The sequence below is a fragment of the Electrophorus electricus genome, chromosome 2 (genome assembly GCF_041902795.1).
Source record: "Electrophorus electricus isolate QZ-2024a chromosome 2, ASM4190279v1, whole genome shotgun sequence".
NCBI lineage: Eukaryota > Metazoa > Chordata > Actinopteri > Gymnotiformes > Gymnotidae > Electrophorus > Electrophorus electricus.
The window spans coordinates 35,893,914-35,913,280 of NC_137498.1; the positions used below are offsets into that span (position 1 = coordinate 35,893,914).

The 19,367-nt window shown below is 35.9% G+C and overlaps 2 protein-coding genes across 5 annotated transcripts in view; both read left to right on the forward strand.

Annotated features, from left to right (window-relative positions):
- The first annotated feature begins 642 nt into the window (after positions 1–642).
- Positions 643–3,902, forward strand: tfpi2 (tissue factor pathway inhibitor 2). The gene is made up of 5 exons (XM_027012130.3): positions 643–801; positions 1,011–1,181; positions 2,536–2,715; positions 3,067–3,240; positions 3,329–3,902. Exons 1-5 carry the CDS (start codon positions 666–668, stop codon positions 3,412–3,414), a joined length of 747 nt encoding a protein of 248 aa, XP_026867931.1. The 5' UTR covers positions 643–665; the 3' UTR covers positions 3,415–3,902.
- A 5,155-nt stretch (positions 3,903–9,057) lies between these two features.
- The window catches only part of calcr (calcitonin receptor), a 33,203-nt gene continuing 22,893 nt past the window's right edge, over positions 9,058–19,367 (forward strand). Inside the window, exons 1-3 of one of the 4 annotated variants that reach the window (XM_081701612.1) lie at positions 9,058–9,257; positions 9,383–9,485; positions 17,070–17,227. The gene's annotated coding sequence lies outside the window, so the exon portion shown is untranslated. Of the gene's footprint in view, positions 9,486–17,069; positions 17,228–19,367 lie in introns of all 4 variants that reach the window. The other 3 variants (XM_081701598.1, XM_081701606.1, XM_035528880.2) reach the window with 3 other exon arrangements.

The window sequence follows — 19,367 nt, forward strand, 5'->3', positions numbered from 1 at the left end:
AGAGAGCTTTTAACAGCGTATCAGAGTGAAACTATGTGATCGCTAACATTTTTCGCTCCATATATCAACAAGTAGTTACGTAACATGTTAAGAGATTATTACATATTGTTCACTGCCCACATTTTTCGGAGTTGTTTTGGCGTTTAGCCTTATTTCGACAGAAGAGTGACGGTTATAGTATTATTACACCGGAGTAGAAAGTGATCGCTGGGTGGGATACAATGACATTTAAAGAATACACCATCTCAGTGCCCTATTATGGCATTTCCTTAGAGACGAGATAATATTTTGCCGTGTTAGCTAAGTGTCAATGTGTTATAATCATAAATGACATACGCAAGTGCATGTCGAAAAAAAATGGAAAATTCTACTTTTGCAATCATTTATGTAAGTCAGTTAGGGAAGGATAATATTTTGGTGCCATAGAAAATATGGGAGAGTACTGAAAATAAATTATTCATTTCCTTTAGCATAAACTAGATAGGTATTAACAATTGGAATGCTTAAAATATTAATGGAAAAATGTACTCAATACGCAAATACATAACCAGGTCCTGCGTCATACTACAGTCAGTTAACATTAGTGCAATAAGAAGTGAAGTAATTACATCCCGCCCTTTCCAGTACCCAACGTACATCTTTTTTCAAGTTCTATATAAAATGCAATGGAAGGAAACAGTCGCTGCACACCAGACACATCTCAAGCTAGAGTCTTCGGATTTATAAAAATGGAGTCTCTTTTCACTGGTGGCCTTTTACTCACAAGTTTACTCCAGAGCGTATTTGGTCTAAAACCCAAAGGTAATTTCAAGATTTTTCTCATCACAAAGTTTCTTATCTTCACTGTACTTTATGAATGAAGATGGTCGAAGAGTGTAAAAAATATCGGTCTACTCTAACGGTAAACATTTAGTCTAAACGAATTAGAACACGCATAAAAGAGATTTTTATCGGCTACACGTTTTCTGATTTTCACGTGACATCTGATAACTTGCTTTAATTTCTTACAGAAGTGTGCCTTTTACAAGTTGATGAAGGACACTGTCGGGCATATTTACCGCGTTTTTACTACAACACAATGTCCCAGGACTGTGAAGAATTTATTTTTGGTGGTTGTTCAGGAAACGCGAACAACTTCGAGTCGATTCAAGAATGTCGGAAAACGTGCTACACTATACCAAGTGGGTGTAACACATTATTTTCACACAATTTTATTTGAATAACTAGTTGAATTTGCTCTAATCTTTTTTCCCCTTTCCCCCATTTTTTTCTTCCTGTTATACGTCTTTTGCTAAGTGGTGAGGTGTAACTACAGACCAATGAGTCCTTTGTCCGTATATGATATATTAATAGGCCTATTGGCTCGGTGATTTAAGTGTTTATCATCGTATTCCGATATACCGCATATTTTGAAGATTGGGACACAACAGGTAAAAGTAAGATATAGTAATGACATGTAAGGAAATTTGGTTGTGATGGTGGTTGGGGTGTGGGGTTTTCACTGAGGAGCTGGTTATTAAAGGGTTCTCTGACAAAGTTTCAGAGCTGTTGCAGGCAAATCCTTCACTTGTAGGTTATATACTTAAGAACTCTTGATATACAAGTTGTACAAAATTCAGTACAACTGTGGCTCCTAAATTATTATCAAAGATTAATTGCATAGTGCTTTAAGTGGAACCCTAGATGGCATTTCTGCTGTGCATGTTACTTCCTATATATGTATATGACTTGATGGGATTCCTTCATTTTAATCTCAGGAAATCTACCTAACCAAGAATGTCAGAATCAAATTTTGGCAAAAATCAAATTCGACGGGGTTGGTGTTTTATAACAGCTTTATTAACTGATGGTATTTTACAGATTATGTATCTGGGATGGGACAGTCATTTTTAACAGTGCTTCGAATGTAACACTTCCTGTCTGATATCAAAAGGGCTTTGTAAACAGATACCACTTGTACACTTAAAAATTTTACATTTACAACTTGTGTATGCAACATTTGTATAATTATTAGGTGATCAGCTCACACAAATTGTTCCTCCTTGTTCTGATGCTATTTGGGGGGGGGGGGGGGGGGGTGTTTGTTTTTTAAATACGTGACCTAATGACTATAGTGCATCACTGTAAATGACACCTTAGTCTCAGCTGGGTGCATTCTATGTCAAATATTGCAGTGTCCTTCATACAGAGCCCTTAAAAGGGCAGGGTGGCAAATAATGTTTCTGAAATATTTTGTATCCTTTTGTACTATTCTTTTGCATTCCCTCAGTAATATGAAGTATGGGGGGGTGGGGTTGGAAGAGGATGCAACACCTATTTTGGTGGAATACCAAAGTGTTTTTGAAAATTTACTACCTTTTAGAGCCTCTGTATTGTTATTCTGTAAATTATTAATTTTAATATCTGTAATATTAAAATAGCAATCGCCAGTGATGCTTCCATGAAATAAAATGTATATATGGATGCAACATTAATACAAATGATATGCTGCTAACATAGCACTAATAGAAGTATGCACTGTTTTTCCCTCTCCAGAAATTCCGCAAATTTGTCGTTTTCCAAGGGATATGGGGACATGCCGGGCCCTTCACAAGCGCTTCTTTTTCAACATGACCTCCATGCAGTGTGAGCAGTTTTTCTATGGAGGATGTAATGGAAATGAGAACAACTTCCAAAGCCAGCAGTCATGCGTGGAATATTGCATGCCTTCAAAATGTATGTACTTGCAGTTTTAAGGCTGCAGTTCTGACAATTAACTAAGCATTCAATTTCATAGCCATTTAAAATTTTCCACTATAAAATAATTTGGGCTTAGGTTAGATTAGATTTAGTATGTTTTTGACAAACTGTCCCATGCAATTTAATTTCAATATATGCAGTTGAAAAGCAAAGTATTAGTGATTCAGTATTTTCAATGGTGCCTCTTATCTATTTCATTTAGTAGACCTGAATCCTGTCTAAAACACAGGCCAAGTTCCAGTTTTAAAGATAACAGTGTTAAGAATGTGTGTTGTTTAAGAATAAAAGTTATTGTGTGTTGTTTAATGTTTTGGTGCTGTTTTGCAGCCATTCCTGTGATTTGCCAGGATGTCTTGGATAAAGGGAAGTGCTCAGCTTCCATTCCAAGATATTACTACAGCTCTGCAACAAAGATGTGTGAAGAGTTTATATACACAGGATGTGGCGGGAGCAACAACAATTTTGTCTCTAAACAAAGCTGTATGGATGTTTGTGCTAGAAGTAAGTGAGATTGTGTTTGGTCAAATATAATTACCAGTAGTTATGAATCATTACATTAAGTAACTAAGCTATCATTTGTTGTTTTCAGAGAGCAAAAAATGGAAAGTACGAAGAAAGATAACTTCTAGAAAGCTTCAACGCCTAGCCCAGAATGCACAGGCTCATCTGCAGTAGATCCCACCAAGAGCACTGCACTGAGAACCAGTATAAAACCACATGCTTAAAAATGTTTCTCCCTTCAAAATAATTTGAATCCACTTTTGTGGACGTATTTCTCTTTCTCAGATAACAGTATGTAACTTAACATATTCTGATAGTAACAGAATATTAAAATATTTTTCTAAGTTGTACTATGTTTTGACGATTGGGATTTGCACTGTGAATGTTTAATATACTAACTGCACATTTGTTATATTCACTCAAGTTTGTATTTTTGACATTTGTAGTATACACACGTTCAAATCAGTAAGCTTCATCAGGCTTGCTTAATGCTTTCTACAGTGTTTTACATTTCTAAAATTCTTTGTGAATTATAAAGATCTTTTGTAAACCTTTTGTTTGCACTGTGTGTTACACCAAATTTCCCAATGTAGTCTTTTTTTTCATGTTTTTTTAAAATAACTTTTGCATTTTGTGTAATAAAAGATGAAATGCAAATAGTATACCAGTATGTGCATGTACAGGTTAAGTTTAAACTGATCTTCAATTTTTTCATGGTGTATGTAGAGCCTTCCTCACAGAATACACTTACACAATGTGCTAAGTTTACATTTTTTTATTTTTTTTTCCTGTGGGAATCCTTTAAAACATTGGGATTTTGCACCTAATCTATGTATATTTGTTAAGAGGAAAACATTCACATTTTTGGGCATGTAAATTTCAGTGGGAAAAAGGTCTTTAAAAAATGCAGGGGTTTTAACCTTCAACTATAATCCAGTTGTTGATATCCCACAGAGATCCCCATTAGAAAACAATAAACTCTCCCTCCTTAGAACCCTCCCTGTTAAAATAAGTGCTACACTTTTCTGACTCTGCTGTCTTTGTCATATTCATATAAGAGAAATAAATAGTCCTTAAAAACTTATAAGAGAACCCAACATAAAAGCATTAGTTTTTTAAAATAACTAGTTGAAGGCTGATCATAAGTACTTATTACCCAAGATAAAATTATATAGTGTATTGTGTGGTTAATTTGCAACTGTGATTGCAGTTTATTAATGCATGCAACGTAACAATGTACCTTAGAAAAGCTGCCATGATTGGACTATATCCTACTTAGTGAAAAGTGTATGAATATGTATTTATGAACTCAGATTCATCCCAGTCCTACATTTCTAATCTAGTGCAATTTATTTCAGTTTCTACTGTTCAGGTATCACATCAAGAAGCTATTTCCAACCAATAGCAAGTGTTGTTATAACTCCCCTTATACTAAGACCACCAGTTCCAACCTATCATTTCTCACTCTGCATAGTTTGCATAGTAACTGCATAGTTTTCAGATCAGGTTCAATGTAGTTACAGTGTACTTAATAGTGTCTTAACATTTATAATTAAAGGATAAGCCAGGATTGTATTATTTTAGAGTCCAAAAATTAACACTTTTTATGCCTGAATATGTTAAATGTCTCTAGTGCTAGCAAATGCTGAGTCTTCTCATTCCCTTTTTGCAAAGGGGCACAATGGAATGTAACAAACCATTATGTACACCAGATGCAACTATTAAAAAATGTTTCTGTAGCGCCTCCTGGTGTACTTGTGTGATGACAGGTCAGCTAAATGTTCTGGGTTGTTGACTTTCACTGCAGGGATAGCTAGTCACTTTTCGTAGCTAAGCCTCAGATGCATGTTTTGTGTGAACTAAACATCCACAAGGTGGGGTTCTGTATTCATACTTTAAAGATTGTTTTGGTAAATTACATCCAACATTTTCTTTACAGGCGTCAGCATTTAAATATTGTAAATATTGAAATGTTGGCAACCTCTAATGTTTTGCTTTTGTAAAATTATTTTGGAAAAAAATAATTAAAATATATTTATTTAGAATGCTTATTTTTGAAACTTTAGCAATGGAAATCTTTACAGTTCTCTTTCTTTGCTAGCACTGTTTTATACATTTATAAATGTTTTGTTCTGAACATTTATTCATTTTAAAAAGAAAAATAAAAGGGAATGGTTATTTATTTATTTATCTATCTATTTATTTATATCTCACATCCTTTGCAGTGTGCCGCATCAGCTCAGTAGCAGTTTGCAAAGGTTAATGGTTTTATATTAAAAAGAGATTCTGTGGCCCTCAGAAGGTTTGGCAAGTAAACATGTTGGCACAATCTAATTTGCAGCTTAATAAAATGCTATTTTCTGTGTGGCTGCTAGTAGGTGGTAGCATGCTTCCCCTGAGATGAATGCACTGCTGAATGTAGAAGCAAGGTGTGCATTGTGGAACTTCCATTTCTTTGCAATTACACTTTTAAATTGAGACACAAGAAAACCAACAAGCTTCTAATAAATAATCAATACAATAAAGGTGTTTTCTATTTGAAGTTCTTCTAAAGTGCTGATCTGTGATTAGTTTTCTCTTTTTGATCACAGGGGAAAGCCCAGGTTTAGACAAGGGGGGCTTTGTCTCGTTTCTTGTTATCATGGCACCCAGTGCAGTGGATGATAAGTGCAGCTGACACTGGCTCTGATAACCACACTCATGGATGAGAAGCTGTACTGATCAATCAGTGCTCAAGTAGTTACATTACAGACAGCTCCTGCATTGGATAGCTGGAAATAGCACATTTTGAACTGATTATTATCATCCTACTCCAAAAGGGAAGATTCTTTACAACTACAACAACATGGATCTTTTCATGTAGAGGTGCTTATTATGTTAATGTCAAAAGGGCAAGTTTTTGGTTTCATGAGTGAATGTGTGTGATGGTGGTGAGGACGAGAATCATTCTGCTCTTTCCATAGGTGATGGAGGAGTCATTCTGTTTGGTGAACTAAAAGGTTCCTTTGTCTCATTTAGTTATGCAGAGAGTGCTGTGGTTTCTCAGGTATAAGGAAATGTCATGTCATAAGGTAGGTCTGAACAAATGCAGTACATACAGAGTAAACACAGACAACAGTATTAAATGTTGACTTTCAAGATGCAAAGCTACAGATCAGTGATCATTCTCTTTTTTTAGTCCCAAACCTTTTGTTCTTTCACAGTGTGTTTTGAGTGCACTGCTGGCTGAGAGATAGTGGAGTGCACTGTGCTCTGCGCATGCAAGTAGAGAGACATGTCAAGCAGTATACAAAAGAAGTCAATATTTATAGTAGTTACAGTATTTGTAAAAAAAACAAAAATCTTTACAAGATCCACACAACATATAATACATACTACATAAAATAAAAAACATATATCCCAAGGTTACCAAGAGTTTGGCAAATGAGTTTTTATTGGAGGTAGACACTCAATACTAATAGCATCAGCATTGTTCCATAGAGAGCTACATCTGCTTATGAAACAGGTAGGATGTAATGTGACCGCCTTTACACTGGGCTCTTGGTAACATACAGGCCTGATGTCCTCTTCTAAGAGGGGAGATGCACCTCTACTTTTGCATTCAGTCATGAGACAGTAGGAGGTTCTCTCTGGTAGCTGCTAGGAGCTGTGGTAAGGGCAGATGCCTCTGTGTTACCTGCAGTGCCTAACCTTTAGCTCATGTATGTCTGCCCTTTATAGAACATCCCTCCTGCTCATGTAGAAGATGTGTGATAGAGGACAGTTGGATTAGCTCAGCCAGTTATTTAGATTATAACATTTATTTTCAGTTCAAAATGTACAAGTGGTAAGGAGAAATCCACTATAAAGATTGGCTAAATGAGATCTTACCTTGCTGTGCATTTGCACAGAAAACATAGATATGTACATGGATATGTACTGTTTACTCAAGTATTCTTTCCTCTTTAAATCAAGAAGATATTTTCTTTTTCTGCATACTCTACTGAGTATTTATTGCTAAAAAGGCAACAAGATCTTTTTGAAAATGTTAACATGATATTAATATGCATTATCATATTTATGTGCATCTGTGTGTGCATCCTTGGATAAGTGAATAGGTGGGTGTATGAGAGAGAGGTTGTGCCTGTCTGCTTTGTGTGGGAGCTTTTTGTTTTGAGGAGAGTCATGGTTATGTTACATCTGAATTTTATTGCTCTGATGACAGGAAATTCAACTCATCTTCAGATACAATTCAAGTTCATGCCCCATCACCAAACCAAACAATTTAAGACCTTGTGAGATACAGCACAACATTTTTAATGAACTCTTAAAATGTTTCTTAGGGAGCTCTTAATAATGATTCTGGATGCTTGCAGTAAAAAAAGCATAAAAGGCTTGGATGGTCTTCCATGAAAATTACACCACTGCAGAATAACATAATGGCAATAACTTGTAGAGAAACATGGTGTGATATGACCTTTGTTGATGGGTCCTTGGTAAAGTAACACACATTCATGAACCCAAGGTTGCAGTTTCAAATCAGAAAAGGAATATCCTGGCATTAAATAGCTTTACATCATCATTTCAAAGCCCAGCACTGGAATCCCCTAGACAGGAGAGACATTCAGAAGAACTCCATAGTGATTCTCCCTAGATTTCAGTACTGCATGCTTCAATGCTTCCAGTCAGAAGCAATCTGCTCAATTTCATGTGGTTTGACTTTGATGAAGAAAAGTTAGGTTTCTCACTTTAAAGCTATGGGTCATAACACTGGAGGTTAATCACAAGTTTGAAGGTCTTCAGGTACTGTAATTCAAGTTTTAAGCACACCAACAACACAGATAAATGTTAGCCTGAACAGATTTAAGATATGATTATATCGTAACCTCTTTTTCTGATATTATTATACCTGTCTATTCCACTTTTAAATTTTCCAGTTCATTGAGCTAAAAAGGAACTTAAGCCAAGGAACCATCCCAAAATAAAATGGTTGTTTCCCATCATATATAATCACATGAACACAACTGATAGCTTTACTACTGAGAAACTGACCACCGTCTGCAGTTATTGACTGCAGTGCCCCCCTAAGGCGATCGTTTAAATCGTCAGATGATTGCACCAATCTTTTGAAAAACAGGAAAGTGACAGTATAATCATGCTCTAATTGATGTATTTTTAATGGTTAATATCACATTTGATTTTGGATCTACTTGCAACTGCAAGCATATCAATAGAGTTGTGAATTTGGGAAACAACATTTGTAAGGTATGGACTGACAAATTGTGAAGCTATCCTTTAAACCTTTAGATATCCTTTAGTGCTATCAGTAATAATGAGCAACCACCTGAGGCAAATTTCTGTCGATGGCACATGTTATACTAGTATTTCCTTTGTTTATTGCAAACTCGTGGGCAATGCAGCTAATCCTATAGGTGCTATAACTGAAGTGTTACAACAAACATGGAGAGAAACTCTTAACGAGTCACAAAAATGCAGTGGACTGAATAATTAAAGGCTTAAATAATCATTATTATTGTACCACCTTTATCTTACCTGTTTTGGAGCTGTTTCAATATTTGGCGTTAAAACCTACATATGTTTTGTCAATAAACATTACACTTTACTTGTTAGTTTATTGTTACTTCCCATTTCGTTATTTAGTATGTCCGATATTATAGTATCCGTTGTAGCTATTGTGTCGTAATTAGGCTGTTCCTTTTATTTAAACAAGGCAGCGTCTATTGAAGCATTTTTCGGTTTCGTACATTCTACCTCAACAGGGCAATGTACCCCATCAGCTATGTGAATCTTTTCTAACGAGCAGTTGGACGACCGCGACGCGGCGCATGCAGTGAAATATCCTCTACACATTGTGTCCCGGAGTGACGAAGCTCGCAGTCAACTGCGAGTCAGAAGCACGCTTGCTCAGTACACGACACGCCAGACAGTTAGAAGCGCTTGGATTACTGTCTGTGGAACTGAAAATACGAACGCCACCTTTGCGTACCAAAATGATGGCATCGTATCGGTCATAAAAAGTATGCAGCTGTCCTGAAATTGTACCATTTGTAACGTCACCAAGTGCTTTATGTTTTAAACCAACTGGATATGCTTTTAAGGGAGATAAATAGCAAAATAGAGTATCACCTTTTTAACTTATTAGAGCTCCGGATGATGGAATTCAGTTTCAGCGGTTTTCAGTCGTCTACATTATAAGGAACAATAAACTGAAGACAGCGTGGGCTCTAAGTTTTAACCCTGTAACGGTAAGATTTTATTTAAATTACACTAGCGCACTAGTCATGCTGTTGTGGAAAATGCAGGCATGTTGTTGGATGTTTTGAAGCAAAAAATATTTTAGAATATGACAGTCACCATCGATTTTTGTTAGTTAATGAGTGTTAGAGGTGCATGCTGAATTAACTCAACGTTAGGGTAGACTCCATACGTGCCAAATAATGTTAAGGATGTTTGTTGGGGACTGAGCAATCTTTGTCATGTAAAAGGTTCCTGTTTTCTGCTGTGTAATTAATCGAATCGATCAGCAAACGGTGAAGCAGTCAGTATCCAGGACTGCTCGTTTCCAGTAATAAACACTTTAAAGTTCGGTACCAATAACACTGAATATAGTGTATCGATACGGAGCAATGGAGGGAAGCAATCTTTAGAGTTGTACGTTTTTCGCTTATATAGAAACAATAAAATAAATCACGTAGTGAAACATAATCCATTCAGGGAAATGACAGTCAAGTTTCCTGCGTGGAAAATGCAACCAGTCGAGCCTTTTTAATGACCATACTGAAGGTTCTATGAGTTCTAAACCCTTCAGTAAATTCATTTTATTTTTGTGTGCTGTATAATGAAAAATAACACCCCCCCCCCCAGAACCAACCTAATATACATGCTTAGAAAACAGTATCCTGCTCCCCCTTTTTGAACTCTGGCAGATTAAATTGTCAGGCTTTCTCCAGTACACTGCTGAACAGGACATGATGGCATAGAGAACCAAGCAAACCATTACAAAATTAGACAGTACTATTTCAACAGTTGACCACCTCATTTACTGCCACACACACACACACACACACACACACACACACACACACACACACACACACACAAAAGACAAAGTTTAGGGCTTAATCTTTGAAGATAAATTAGGTCCATTTTGTAATCATATTTTTTGTTAAAGTAAAACATTTGATTAGAATGTGATCCACAGTGTTTATGTTCAGGAAGATAAAACTGTGTCAACCCTGAAACATATGAAAATACTTAGATCTTCAGAAATGGACTGATTTGAGCTTGCTTGGATTGCTGAGTGGCACACAGAGAGAGAGAGAGAGAGAGAGAGAGAGAGAGAGAGAGAGAGAGAGAGAGAGAGAGAGAGAGACAGGTGTGTCTCACCCCAGGGTGTATGCTGTAACCTGTTATAATGTCACTGTGCTCAGTTTTCCAGGCTGATTTACATCCATTCATCATCAGCCTGTTGGGTTTTTTTGGATGCCAGCATAACACAACACAGATGAGATAGGGTTTATGACATCAAATATATAGAACTCTCCAGCAGCTCTCTTGTGCATTCTTCTGTTTGTCATGGGATTCGGGCCACTGGACTAGAGAAAAAGAGAGCAAAAGAAAAGAATCACAGCAGCAGAACATCATTGCCGCGATCACCTTGGCATGTTTCCTGCACTTAATCTGCTGGGTTGACAGGAATTCACCTGTTGTGGTCCAGTGTTAATTCAGATCATGATCCATGTGTACAATGCACTGTCCATTCTCAGGACATCCCCACATGTCCAAATTCTTTATTTTGGGTTTATTTATTTAGTTATTTTGTCATGGCGGTTTAGTAGAAGTGGGATGCTTACTCCAGATACTAATGGGCGTTGCAATTATCAGCATCGTTATAATACTGTATTGCATAACAAATATACAGGAGTCCATTATTAACATGTACATTCATCATTTGCTGTCCATTAACTGGAAAATCAGAATGGACTTTATCAGTTATCAAACATGGGAAATATGTCAGTTAGTCAACTACTCCTAATAAATGGCCTCAATCATAAAATTCTTTTGTGTTATTCACACATGTTTGATAAACATTTTTTAATACTTTAGTAAAACAAATACTTGTTTTTGAATTTTTGTATTCCACTGTCACAGATGGTAGTTCATAATATTTTCTATATTGTGTTATGTACTCCGTTTGTGCCATGTAGTGTAATATAGCACCACATAATTTTCATTATGCCTGCTCCCTTGCTTCTTTTCTAGTTTGAGTTGGCGAAAGATATACATGCCATCAATACTGAGCATGAGGCAACAATAGGTGGAGCTACAGTACAGTCATGCTTAGATAGACTATTCAGAAACACAGATCTGGCACAGCTGTGCCATGGAGATCGTGGGGCTTCAGAGCTAAACAAAAGAAAAAAAATAAAAATAAAAATTATATATATATATATATAGTATCCCTATTGAATGAATATGCCATTACATGTTAAGTTTAATTATTTAAAATTTAAAATCTTTAAGTTAATAAATAGCATATACTTCAAGTTATCATAGTCTTTCCTGGATATCATGTGAAGTATTTAATGGAGGTGATTTAGAGGAAGATGAAGACCTCATTTAATTATTGTCTTTTTTAATATTATTTGTGTTACCTGATTTAACTTTTTAAATGAGGATTTTCACACGTCTTTGATAAAAGCACTCATATCCATTAGCAGTTTGGTCTGAAAGCATGTTCTGTTTTCATTTGGAATCATGAGTAAATTTGTTTTTCTAACTGTCTTATCCCTAAGGTGTATAGTATGGTAATGTAGATAGTGTGTTGAAACATCTCATAATTAATGTTTTGATGTGTGTGTGTGTGTGTGTGTGTGTGTGTGTGTGTGTGTGTGTGTGTGTGTGTGTGTGTGTGTGTGTGTGTGTGCGTGTAAAGTCAAATAGCCTATATTTTAGGGAGGGAGGTGTCCTGGAAATAAGGTTAAATCACCTTTAAAAGTGGTTCACATTTTGAGATTCTGATGTCAACATTGCTTTCCATTGCACCTGTCTATGACTTTGTCTTGCTCTTATTTGTCTTATTTTATTCTCCCTGATTGGCAGTGATTTCTCTGCTCTGTCTGGCTGACCCTCATATAAGATAATGTCCATGCATCTCATGGAAGTTTCATTCTCACTCTTGTTGCTTCTTTGCAGGCTATTTGGTTGTTTCTGTTTTCTTGATTGGCTTCATGTACTGGTACACAGGCGGGTGGAGGGACAAGGTAATACATGGCTGCTTTTTTAGCTTAAATCCATCTCTCAGTGTAATAGGATCACACAGGCCTGTTTCCTCAGGCCACTGCTGGATGTCTCACTACTAGTAGATGATTGCATTTCCTGAAGTAATGATATAGACAGCACTCTTATTTGCTTCCTTTGCATAGACGTGAAGGTGTTCATTGCAAGGTAGCCTTTTTAAAGTAATGGACAGAGGAATTAATTGCTCCACAACACCTGAGCTTATGTCAAATCTAACCTTAACTTTCATGGTGGCAAGGAGGAAAGAATGTTTCTCTTGGCTTTGCTGCACAGGAAAAGGAATTATAATGGTTGCTGGGAAGCACAGTTCAATGCAACTGATACTTGGTAGCAGATAGGGCATTCTCTATCTCTAGCATTTTGACCTAATATTCCCCTTTGCAGTCCTTTTTGCATTTTCATATCTAAACCAACAGATTATGACAGTTGACTTTTGCAGTTGCTGCAGCCTTTGTAGAGATGCTGTCAGTCTTTTCTGTGCATTGAGTAATAGCCTCTATTAAGTGTTCATGTTGAACTGAATTGATTTTCAATTCCTGATTGTTATTTCTGACCTCAGAATAGCAAAGCATTTTAGATTATATATTTCAGCTAACAATCAACCCAACTGTTTGACAGATTTGTGTTAAATTGGCAGGTACAATTAATTCAGAAAAAAGGATAGAGAAATCATGTTGGGAATTTTGTGTCAAAAATATTATATAAAAAAAATAGAGACTAAAGTTTTTAAGATTTATTTCCCAAATGTAAAACTTTCAGGGGAGGGTGAAGATATTGGATGTATTTGTGTGTTGTTGTGAGTGTGGGGTTATGGGGGTGGGGTTGTTGGGGGTGATAGATAATTTTCCTTATTACCCTGACAGAAAGTCTGCGTAAAATCTTGGAAGTGCAGTTTCAGTATTTATATAAGCGTCTTTATGATAGCTGCTCAGGCCTTTCTCATGTTTGATCCCATTGATTGTCCTAAAAACACAGTGGATCACTTTACTGGTATTAAATATGGACCCCAGGGCTGACAATAGCACCATCCAGGAGAGGTTACATAAAGTACAATCAATAGTGTGTGTGTGTGTGTGTGTGTGTGTGTGTGTGTGTGTGTGTGTGTGTGTGTGTGTGTGTGTGTGTGTGTTTGTGTGTGTGTAAAGTCAAATAGCCTATATTTTAGGATTATTCATCTTATGACAGATTCACTAAGATCAATTGTGTACATTTTAAAAACTATTTTAACCAGAGTCCAGATGGGCATAGTAGTTGTAAAGCTTGTAGCACTCTAGTGTAACACTGAAATGTCTCATGGAAGCTGTTTATGCTCCCATTCAGAGGCCTCCTGTTAGGTTGTAGAGAATGCAACATGCCTAATTAAACATCTAATGGTCTAAATGTGAGGCCCTCAAATATGTGTAGTACAGTGATTGCACTGGACCATTAATAATTAGTGTAACCTGTGGAGTAGTAAGGTTGAAGGGATTTGTCTAAGGGGATTGCTATAATGATTTTCTCTTTCTGTTTGTATTAAGATGCATATTAAGAATCTGTCATCTGTGTGTCAGTAGACATATATAGACAAGTTGAAATCCAAATTGCCTAACTCTGCAAGATTTATTATTATCCAGTTATGATATTTATTTGCTTTGCTAACTGTCTGTACATTTAACCCAAGATTGGAATGTTTGTTATCTGAAAAAGTGTGCATTTGGGGTATATATTGCTTATTTTTATTTGAATGCTGTTAAAGCCTTATTTTTAAATATGGCATTCAGAATATAGTTTAAGGGATATAAAAAGGTAAATTAGTACTTTGTTACATTTAATAAAAAGTCCATGTTTTATGAAAGAGAGAGAAACACAATCTCTGATATAAATGAGTTCATTTCAATAGGACATTGCAATAATGTTGCCATTTATTAACTGAATATTAGAAAGGAGAGTGAGACTTGGTGATTAGGAGTGTGTGTGTGTGTGTGTGTGTGTGTGTGCGGGGGGGATAGACAGCCACTGTCTATCACTGCCTGCTGTAATTGAAAGCACACACAAGAAAAATGTGCATGCTTTTTTTGCACTCTAAAATGTGTTTTTCAAAGGCTTGAATTATATGACACCATTTGGATTATCATAGTATAAAGATACCTTTACTGAGCCATATATATGTCAAGTGTAAACCTGACTTTTAACTAGCATCCAGGGAGATAGATATATATATATATATATATATATATATATATATATATATATATATATATATATATATATATATATATATATATATATATATTCTCCTACCTTGATCTTCTTTCTCCTTTCTTGGCATACTTGTTTTTTATTATAGCTGTGTTCTAAAAGTATGTTAACCTTCCACTAAAAGCCAAGCCTGGCAAGCATTTTTAGTTGGTCGTCTCATAAACCCTTGTTTTATGATTAAAAATCAGCTGCTACTATTTGGCTTTTCTACTGAGCAGCATTCCCATATGCCAAGACAGTGACGCTCTGTAGTGGACCTCTCTCGTGTAGCCACCATGACTTTCCTGGCTTCAGACTTCCTTTTTAAACAGTGGGGAAATAAAGGATTGTATTATTATGTAATACGGTTACATTTTTCATAAACTGATCAGTGATTAAATAAAAACTATACCCATGAATTAAGCTTTACAATGAAATTAGTCAGCAACAAAAACATCTTAAATGTACTGTCATTAGGATTACAACTTTCTAAAAAAAAAAAAAGGCTAGTATTATTACTGTAAGTATAGATCATACTGTAAGCAATAGATCATAACAATAGATTTCGTTTTACTGGATTGATACATGCTGTATTAATTTAGCCTTACTGTATGAAATGAAATGAAAAGTCTTTCTGATATGTACGCCTCATTTGCTCACTAATTCATTAATAACAGGGCTCTTACCTGCCTAGGCCACTCCAGTACTCCAAATGTTTGTTAGGCTGCCAGTGGGATTAATGCAAAAGCACATTGTCTCTGCTGGCCAAGAGCACATGTGCGATCAGTAAAATGACAGTTAAATCAGCAAAATGAGTTTGTCAGCTAATGATAAAAGATGAAAAAACTTATGTGCTTTTCTTAAATGGGAGCTCTTTCAACATGGTAGTAACATTTAGAAATCGCAAGTGTTTCTTTTATTTCAGTTAAATTGCTAATCACATAAGCATTTAATTTAGTTAGAATGAAACATAAATATGTATCATTTAGTTAGAAGTAGCCTATGCACAATAAATAGCAAATACAAGTAAACTGAAAATATTCTGGCTGCTGCATTAAAAGATGGGTTTAGCCATTTTGCAAGTTTGCATAAATAAATAGCATGAACTAGGTGAACTACAGAGCACTGAAAGAATACTGCAGGAGTGCAGGGAGTTTTTAACTCTTCTTCCTAGGAGTTATGGGCATGTATGTAATAGCAGATACCTTTGAACATCAGTCTAGTACAACCAAAGCCAAAATATATGTAAGCAGTATCTCTACCAAACTTCATGCTCTTATTCTGGTGTTGTTCATATAGTGCTAAAATCTAAAATAAATGGTCCTTATGTGACTGGTATAGCAGGGTAGGATGGAGTGTTATTCTGTTTAAATGAAAGTAAAACATCAGTACATATAGAAACTTGGCGATATAATTAATATTTGAACCTCCCTGTGTGTCCTTGGGCAATCCTCAAAGAACTGAAATCTAACCTTTACAGGTTTCCCATGGACATAGCAACTCTCTTACTGTTTGTGTATTCACTGTTCACTTTGAATACAGCCACATTCTGTGGGCTACTGTGGCACAAACACAGGGTTGCCATACCCATGGTCCCAGTGGTGGCAGCTAGATGGCAGGGGTGATGTCTGTGTGGTGAGGGGAGTTGTTTTTTGAATGGCAGGTTCTGAACTAAGCTGCTGCTTGTTTTGGCCAGGCTCTATAATAAGGTCTATACATTTACAGCATGAAAAAAATCTCATTGATTCATAGGTTGGAAATGCACCATGTTGATGGTGTGAGTGAGTACAAATGTGGTATAACATGTGGCCAACAGCAGAAACGTTTTCTTATATTAGTGTAATTAATAAGGAGGACTATTTTGTTGTTTTTAGTTCAATAACAACTACTGCCAGAGCAGTTGGCCAAATAGTACTCCATCAGTAGAACTGCTAGATCTGATACATACTTTACAAAATGTGCTTCTTTAAAACTTTCTTGCTGGTACAGATAAACATGCTTTCTCAGTAAACATCTCCTAATGACCAAAGCTACAAATGACCAAAGTTTTATTTGTTTGATCAACTTAAAATTATAACTTTATTATGAGAAATATATTAATACAAATAATGAATTTCCACAAATTTAATAATACAAATAATGAACTGTATATATACTGTGTGTGTGTGTGTGTGTGTGTGTGTGTGTGTGTGTGTGTGTGTGTGTGTGTGTGTGTGTGTGTGTGTATATATATATATATATATATATATATATATATATATATATATATATATATATATATATATATATATATATATATATATATATAAAAGCTGAACCGAAAATTGTCCAAATGTCAAAATTGCAGTGAAGTACACAAGGATCCAGAGAAACAGGATGTTTCAGACAAACCAAAGTGCACAACTGATGCAGGTGATGAAGAACATCTGTCCAAAATGTCGTGTTCATCTGGAAACATGACTGTTATCAGGTGGGTGTAATACGAGTAGGTGGTGAACTTTAGTCAGTGGTGGAGGACAGTTAGAGTGCAGCTGGGGCAGCTGGGGCAGAGCTGTTGAACTGAGTAGTTAGTTTTGGAGAAATCTCTCTTTCTTTTTTCTTCTCTCTCTCTCTCTCTCTCTCTCTCTCTCTCTCTCTCTCTCTCCATGTAAAGTATCCAATCTGCTGCACCTTACTGGATTAAATAATAAATTAGGCTACTCAAATCCTGACAATGCAGGCTGTTTCTTTATAAAGCTGGTTCTGCATATATGCTGGGATATGTAATGCAACTTGCTCTTTACAATGTATTTGTTAATAATAATATTCAATCAGTCGGAATCAGTATTATGTTTTACTTGCATTAAACCTTCACCCATTCCTGTTTCTGTCATTGCTAGTAGGTAAGTGAGGCAGGGATAAGTAAATACAGTAACAAAAATGAATGTGTAAAACAACTTTTAAACAAGGATTTCAGTGAAGAGATCCTTCATATTAATAATACATGTGTATAACAATTTTTAATGTTAATGATAAATGATGATTAATGATGAATGTCAGTGAGGGAGATTTTTCTTTTAGTGTTCCCCTGCTAGAGACTAACCAGATTTTGTGACAGCGTGAACAGATCTAGCCAAGCAGTAAACGCAGTGCGGTTGAGCTGATACATGCAATCCAACCGAATGTTGGGCTGATAGCTGCTCTGTTTCTCACAAGTCTGGACAGCCCATCCCCTTTATTCTGCTTATATCTATAAGATTGTCACACACTCTCCTGTCTGTTACACATGTTTTACAGCACTATGCACACCTGATTTGCTTTAAAAATGGTATTTTGCAGGTATTTACTCCCTTTCCTCTATGGCACTTAATAAAAAGTCATAAAAATGCATGTTTTAAAAAAATCAAAGTTGTATGACTCCTAATTCATTCAGTTCCTGTGTATAATAAAACACTAGGTGAAGATAAACTTTCAAATTGTTTTTCTGACTAAGAACCCCTAATACAGCCTGGAACATCAGTATCATCTTGTGGTGATTTTCCAGACGTGGAAGATACGTTTGCAGCCTGGAAAAAGAGGGGGAAAAGCCTTATCCCCTAAACATGTTTAGAGCTTATTTCCCCATGAGCCCGCAGTGACTGCTTACAGCTTTTCCTGTGTCTGCCCCAGGGGAGCTGTTTTGGTTTTGTCTGCCTCCCTGGCTGATTTATAGCTGTAACGTTCATTCCCCATTAACCAAATACACCCCTGTCATTCTTTTATGTTCTCATATGCTTCTATAAGCTTTTATATATATATATATATATATATATATATATATATATATATATATATATATATATATATTTATTTATTTATTTATTTATAGTTTAATTATTTGTTTCCAAGGTTTCTCATAAACCTGAAATGTCGTATTTTGATTAAATCAGATTTCTGTCCAGAAAGAAGGTCCTTTCACAATTTTCTTTTCTACAGACACTCCTGCCCTACCTGTATATAGCACCATTTACTTCAGTGCCCCACTCAGTCAGTGGAGTGGAGATGAAGAGGTGCATAAGCTCATTACAGAGAACATTAGTGGCCAGGATGGGGCAAATTCAGGCCATCTCTTTCTCCTAAACTTCAGGTCTAATTCCATAAAATGTGCAGACTAATAGAGACACAAATTGGTGTCAAATTAAAAAAATAAAACAGTAGGAAACAGGGAAATATCAGACCATTTAAAAATGGTGTTTATTTTTTAAGTTTCTCTCTCATCTATTCACATGTTTGCATGATGGTTCACTCAGGGCAAATGCAAGTTAACAACATTTTTGAGACAGTGGGGAAGTAAATCCATATTTATGAGCTAGACAGATTTAATAAGTACAAAATTCATTTAATTAGTACAAAGTTCATTTGTGAGAAAAAGTGGAAAGAAGAACAGAGTATCCAGTGACATTGGCTCACAGCATGAGCACACAGTACTGAAAATATTTCTTGTGATAACGATCATGTTTGCATTGAGTGCTCTGCTGCTTATTGCCAGAAATACCATACACAATGTAATTACATGCCTAGATGCATTATGGGTTGTTTTATTATTCGTTTTGCATCATGTGATATGTGCTGACATCTTTGGTTGGCTGTTG

Bases quoted from the DNA above. Each gene is read 5' to 3' on its own strand.
- tfpi2 (XM_027012130.3), top strand. From the start codon at position 666: ATGGAAGGAAACAGTCGCTGCACACCAGACACATCTCAAGCTAGAGTC. The intron at 802-1,010 runs GTAATTTCAAGA...AATTTCTTACAG, and splicing joins ATTTGGTCTAAAACCCAAAG to AAGTGTGCCTTTTACAAGTT. The intron at 3,241-3,328 runs GTAAGTGAGATT...TGTTGTTTTCAG, and splicing joins TATGGATGTTTGTGCTAGAA to AGAGCAAAAAATGGAAAGTA.